The sequence below is a fragment of the Miniopterus natalensis genome, chromosome 7, assembly GCF_054644295.1.
Source record: "Miniopterus natalensis isolate mMinNat1 chromosome 7, mMinNat1.hap1, whole genome shotgun sequence".
Classification (NCBI taxonomy): Eukaryota; Metazoa; Chordata; class Mammalia; order Chiroptera; family Miniopteridae; genus Miniopterus; species Miniopterus natalensis.
The window spans coordinates 12,492,242-12,498,966 of NC_142087.1; the positions used below are offsets into that span (position 1 = coordinate 12,492,242).

General features: G+C 50.1%; 1 protein-coding gene across 2 annotated transcripts in view; it reads right to left on the reverse strand.

The window, feature by feature from the left end:
- Window positions 1-4,851, reverse strand: part of ACSS2 (acyl-CoA synthetase short chain family member 2) — a 42,826-nt gene extending 37,975 nt beyond the window's left edge. Inside the window, exons 1-2 of one of the 2 annotated variants that reach the window (XM_016213170.2) lie at window positions 4,582-4,850; window positions 661-856 (exon numbers count right to left, since the gene is read on the reverse strand). In XM_016213170.2, coding sequence (XP_016068656.2) covers window positions 661-856; window positions 4,582-4,771 — 386 coding nt within the window. In that variant the 5' untranslated portion in view covers window positions 4,772-4,850. Of the gene's footprint in view, window positions 1-660; window positions 857-4,581 lie in introns of both variants that reach the window. The other variant, XM_016213171.2, reaches the window with a different exon arrangement.
- Window positions 4,852-6,725: the final 1,874 nt, after the last annotated feature.

The following is a 6,725-nucleotide window of genomic DNA, read 5'->3' on the forward strand; positions in this document are numbered from 1 at the left end:
AGCTAAGAATATCTATTTTGCAAAGCTGTTGCAAGACTAATGTAAGGAATTAGAGGTATAGCATAGTGTCATGGTCAAGGGTGTAAGCTCTGGAATTACACTACATGGGTTTGAATCTCAGCCCTGCTTCTTGCTAGCTGTATGACTTTGAATAAGTCACTTATTAATGTCTCAGAATTTCAGCTTTCACATACGTAAAATGAAGAAAATAAATAGTGCACTCTTGGTTGTCATGAGCATCAAATGAGATAATACTTGTTAAGAACCTGAGCACAGTGGTGGTAGCAGTGAAAAATCCAATACCAATTTCTCTCCCAAAGCAAAAATGAGAAAGGAACCTCCTCAGTCCTGTTCTCTTCCATTTACCCTCTCCCCTCTTTCCTCTCCAACTATAAGCCAAGAACACCAAACTAGAAATCAGAACACTTGGCTTCGAATATCAGTTCTGTCACATGCTGTTTATGTGATTTTAGAGGAGTCATTTAACTTCCTTGAGGTATTTTTCCTCACTTGAGACATTAAATTAACTATAGTTTGCTTACTTTACCAGGTTGTTGTAATGAATTCATGGATTTTAAGGTACTTTGTGAACTACGAAACACTATATAATGTAAAAGATGACTTTTTATCTACCACAGACTAAAAGATAGATATTTTTACCAGTAAAAAGCAATTTTATCGCCAAGTTTTTTCTCGTTGACAATTCGATCCAGTATGTTGTAGCAAATGTTGGTAGTTGCTCCTTTCATCCACTCAATGAATATTTTCCCTTTAGTCACATCAAAGTTGTACTTGAGGAATGGGCCAGGACATGGGGTCTTCCAGTAAAATTCCTTGGCAATGTCTCCCCAAAACTCTGCAACAGAAAGGGAAGCCCAACATCACTAAGCTTCTCAGACACATTTATCCTGAGATGTCTTATCAATCTATGCACAGGACCAAGTCACAAATTCTCCGTCTTGTAATCTAGGACCCACCACCTGGGTTCCTTCCTCTGCCTGTCTAATCTTATCACCCACCACTCTACTAACCCACCTTCTATTCCAATGAGCTGAATCTTGACTAAAATTTCTTCCTTCTCTCCTCAAAATTCCCAATTTTTTAAAAAAAATATGTCTTTATTGATTTCAGAGAGAGGAAGGGAGAGGGAGAGAGAGATAGAAACATCAATGACAAGAGAGTCATTCATCGGCTGCCTCCTGCACGCCCCCAACCAGGGATCAAGCCTGCAACCAGGCATGTGCCCTGACCAGGAATCGAACCGCGATCTACTGCATCCTACGTTGATGCTCAATTGCTGAGCCATGCCTGGCCAGGCCCCACTCAATTTTTTACCATCTATTCAAATCACAGCCACCCAGGGCCTATCTCAATGCCCAGCACAAAGTAGGCAATTTTTAAATGAATTAATTAGTGAAAGGAAGAAATCCTCTACCCACAGAGCCTCCCATTACTATCTCTTTCTCTTAACTTGGTCACTCACTTGCAGCAATTATTTAGTGAGCAGCTATTTATTCTACTGCTACTTGTTCAAGTGTTTCCTGCTCTGTGCCAGATGTTGCCTTAAGCTCTTTTTATGTATTATTTCATTTAGTCCTAGTCATAATCATAGGAGGCCTTATTTTCATTCTCATTTTACTGATTCAAAAATCAAGACTCAGAAGGTAAAATAACTTGCCCAACGTTATAGTTACTAAGCTAAGACTTCATCTTCCCTGAAGAAGATATTTTGCTAAAATCTGAAAGATGAATAGAAGTTTTTCTTTACTCCCCCACCAAGAAAGAGAATACTATGGGATGGGAAGGAACCAAGGGTATATGTTAAAAGGAACTCCTTAAGGATAAAGCACTGAGAATAAGAGAAAGAATAGCAGGAATTGATGTATAAACTGAGCAGATCATGCAATCTTTCTGGGCATGATAAGGAACTTGGTATTTATCCTAAGAGCAATGGCAAGTCTTTGTAGGATTTTAAGCAGGAGAGAGACATGATAAGATTTATAATCTTAAAATATTTGCCTGAACCTCTGGAGAAAATACAATCAACAGGTAAAATAGGCAACTGCAGAACACTTAGGATATTCTCAGTACAGAAGCTAGAGGGGAGAAATACACTTAGAACCATAACAGCCCAGCTGGGTGTGGCTCAGCAGCTGAGCATCAACCTGGGATCCAAGAGATGGAAGTTTGATTCCCCATCAGGGCCCACACCCAGGTTGTGGGCTGGATCCCCAGTAGGGGGCGTGCAGAAGGCAGCCAATCAATGACAACTCTCTCATTATTCATGTTTCTTCCTCTCTCTCTCTCTCTCTCTCTCTCTCTCTCTCTCTCTCTCTCTCTCTCTCTCTCCCTTCCTCTCTCTGAAATCAATAAACTTTTTTTTTTAAGATATATATATTTTTAAAAAGCTGTGGTACATTTTTACACAATGGAATACTACTCTGCCATAAATAAGAAGGGAATCTTACCTTTTGTGACCGAATGGATAGACCTGGAGAGTATTATGCTAAGTAAAATAAGCCAGAGAAAGACAAATACCACATATTTCACTTATATGTGGAATCTCATGAACAAAACAAACAAACAAAATAGAAACAGAGTCATAGATACAGAGAACAAACTGACAGCTGTCACAGGGGAGGGCATTGGAGGGCTGGATGGAAAAGGTAAAGGGATTAAGCAAAAACAAACAAACTCATAAACAGACAAAGGTATGATAATTAACAGAGGGAAAGGGGGTTGGGGGGAGGTAGAGGAGGGTAAAGGAGGGACATTGGTGTTGGAAGGAGACTTGACTTGGGGTGGTGAACACACAATACAATACACAGATGATGTGTTATAAAATTGTACACCTTCAACCTATATAATTTTATTAACCAATGTCACCCCAATAAATTCAATAAAAAAAGACCACCTGGGTTCAAATCCCAGCTCCACCACTAACTAGCTTTGTCACTTTGTTCAACTTAGTTAACCTCTTTAAGCTTCAGTTTCCTTCTCTGTAAAATGTGGATGATAACAGTCTCTACGTCAAATCAAACAGGATTTGTGGTTGGTAAGAAGTAAGAGCCCTATAAATAAGGTATATAAATAGATCTTATCTGAGGAGAGGAGGATGAGAGATTTACAGTTTGAGATAAAGATGCTGACTGGGATCAGAACACTAGGCAGGAGAGCAGGTTTGGGAGGGAAAATCGGCAAACCCCAGCCCCAGTCCTGTAGAACACGGTTATTACCAAGGTGTGTGGATAAAACGGCCTACAGGTCCCTGAAATTTAGGGCCAGCGCATCCGTGAGGTCCTGGGCGCAGAGCTCAATGGACAGAACAGGCATTACTGCTGTGGCAGGGACAGCTCAGCCCTGGGAAATATGCATTCGCGACGGGAGACAAGAGAGAGGAAGAGAAGGGAGAGAAGGGAGAAGAGGTCCGAGGACTCAGCCTTGGTCGCCGCCTGCAGCAACCTACCGGCTCTGCAAGCGATTCAGTGTCTTGCATTGCTCAGTAGGGGCCTCATCCAAGTCGTTTTTATTATCACGCTGGCCACCGTTTACTGAATGTCTACTATGCAACAGAGGCTCTACAATGCATGCTTTACTTACTAACCACTCTTGTCATCATGCAAAACTACGAGACCGGCGTTATTACCCCTATCTTACAGATAAAGAAAAAGGAATCTCAGACAGGCTTAAAAGTCCGCCTAAGTGAGTGAGGGGTAGGGCCGGAATCTAAACCTAGATCTCTCTGGGTTGGGCTCCCGGCTGCCTTCCAGCAGTCCGGATGCCCCCTCGGCTGAGGGCGGCTGGGGCCCGGGGCAGGGCACTCTCCTCCCCACTCCATGAACACATGACCGGCTATCAGAGTTTCTGAGGCACTACTATTCCAGCCCACTACAAAAAACAAACAAACAAACAAACAAACAAAAAACCCACACACAACTTAACTGAAATGTGACTTGTTCAGCCTTATACTGGGTAATTGTAATATCTCTGAAATATTAAAAAACAGGCCTGGAACTTAGTTACTGATCGCGGAAGCCCCGGGGTGGGAAGAGACCGGCCCCTGTCCCTCAGCAGTGCTGGCTCACTCACTCTTTAAGGGCGTCGGCAGCGACGGCTGCGCCCGGGAAATCCGGAGGAACCTTCTCCTCGGGGCCCGCCTCTCCTCAACGTGCCCCCTCGGCCCTGGGAGCCCCTCTTTTCACCCTAGCAGTCCTCCTCTTCTCACGAAACTTTCACTCCCCTCACAGAACCCCCACTCCTTCACGGAAACCACATGTCAGCAAACCCCCAAGTCGCCAGAGCCCCCCAACTCCTAGGGAACCCGCAGAACCCACCTCCTCATAGAACCCCCAGCTCCTCCCGAACCCCTTGCCCATCTCCTCCGCAAGTCTTCTCTCACAAAGCCTGCATCTCCTCACGGACCCCTCAACTTCCCGAGGGGGCCACCAACTCCCTCAGAAAACACCAATCTCCTCACGGAACGCCCATTTCCCCACGGAACCCGCCCAATTCCTCACTTCCCAAGGAGCCCTCATTCCTCTCCTCACTGACGTCCCCACGCGAGCCCGGGCCCGGCCTCACCTCGCGGCTCCTCCACGGAGCGTCGGTGCAGCTCGCGGTAGCGCTGCAGTGAGGAAACGTGCGCGCAACGGCTGAACTCGGGCGGCGGGGACCAACTCCGCGCCCGGCTCCGCTCCCCAGCCTCCTCCCTGCCCCCGCTCCCGCTCCCGCTCCCGCCGCAGCTGCGGCCCCGCTCCTCGGGAAGCCCCATGGCGTCAAGTTCAGAGCACAGTAACCGCCCTTGTGGTTGCCGCAGGAGTTCGGGGGCGAAAAACAGGCCGCGCGGGGTGGGGCCTTAACGGGGAGGGGTCTGGCGGTGGGCGGGGCATGAGCGGACCGGGCGTGGCTGTTCGAAGGGGCGGAGCCTCCTGGGAGCCGGGACTAGAGCGAGCAAATGCAAGAACAGGGCAAAGGGCGAGCCCGCTTCAGAACCAGGGGCGGCGCGGATTCGCGGAAAGGGAGGGACCGCAGACTAAAAGTAGAAGGGACGGGGCCGGGCCTGACAGGCCCGGGGGTCGGAGTGACAGAGGAAGGGCGGGGCAGGGCCTGAGCGGGGAGGCGGTGGGCCCCCGGGGGGACCAGGGCAGGGTGGGGTTTGGGAAGACAGACGAAAGGTTGCGCTGGGGAGGGTTGGGACGCGAAAGGGCTTGGCTGCCCCGAGGAGCTGGGTCCAGTCCAGCCGCAGCCACCCCGCTGTCGGCGGGCACGAGCCTGCCACACCACCTGGTTGAAAAGCCAGGTGTAGCGGGGTTCTTTCTAGGTGCCTTCTGGGAACAGTCTCCCTCAAAGAACCGTCCCTCTGCTCCGAGTAAACTCCGCCCTCTGTCCTCAGGAAATCGTTCCTCGCGGACGGTTTCGCGCGGCCAGGGGCAGGGCCCCTCGGTCAGGTGCGCGCCGCCTCACACTCCCCCGCCCCTGAGGCTGTGGCTCCTCTTCCTCCGGCACAAATTTCCACCCGGCTCCCGAGGACGAGATTCGCGGAGGGGCGGGAGGGGCGGGCAGGCCTTTGCTAGCAGGGGTGGCTGCTCGCTGCACACGGGGTATCTCAGGAAAGGGGAAGTCTGTGCCCGGTCACAGAGCAAACGACGGCCAAGTTCAGGCCGAACCGGGGTCTCCCGACTGCGAGTCTCTTTTCCGCTTTATCAGGCTGGAGCGAAGGCTTGTGAAACCACACCGAAGTCTGTGCAACTCGGAGGAATGACCCGCAGCCTCCCTTCCTCCCAGTCCCCTTCTTCACGCGGCGGGCACGCCCACCTGCCGCCCTGGGGCCTGCGGCCTCTGGCTTCCCCCGCTCCAGTCCACTCCAGAAAGAGGGCCCGGGCAGGACCCTTTATCTCCCACCTGCCCGCGCCACCCACCGGTTCACAGAGTGGCTGCCAGGGCCAGAAGGAGGAGCCTTCAATATTTAACTCCGAGAGTGGCTCTGAGGCCCAGAGCGGACAACCGCCATCTCCTAACGCCCACACACACAGGGTTCGCGACCACTCAGGCCCAGCCTTCCTTCCCACGTGTACCCTTGTTCTTTGCCCAGCTAACCACAAGCCCAGCACACCTTAAACTGAAAATAATAATAATAATAATAATAATAATAATAATAATAATAATAATTCCATGTTCAAACCTGTGATCCAGAGCCTACCCGGTCCTGAGAGGAGGGTTTCGGGTCTCATGTCTCATGAAGTGAAAATGGACCCCACAGAGGAGATGGATACTTCGCGGAGGAGACATTAACGACACTGAATGGTCGCACACCCGAGGTACATGGACCCCGCTAAGGGAGCACAGATCTTGCTGGGGGGTTTCAGGTCTCACTGAAGGGCTGTGGACCATGTGAATAGGACATTAATGGTATTGAAGGTCACGTACCCTGCTGGGGGGACATGGGCTTCCCACTAGGAGATACAGAAGATATACAGGCTTTACTAAGAGACATCGACCCCACTGAAGGGATTAAACCCCACTGAGGCAACGGACATCAATGAGGGGACACAGACCGCCTTTGGTTGAGACATGCCCTACGAGGGGGGGAGGGGGTAATGTTTCACTCTGGAACTCACTGAGGAGATACTAGCCTCTGTGGGAGGGAGGCACAAGCTATGGGCACACGGTCCCAGGTAGAGACAGTCAACTTCCCATCCCAGAGGCAGCCCTCTTCCTCTCCCTTC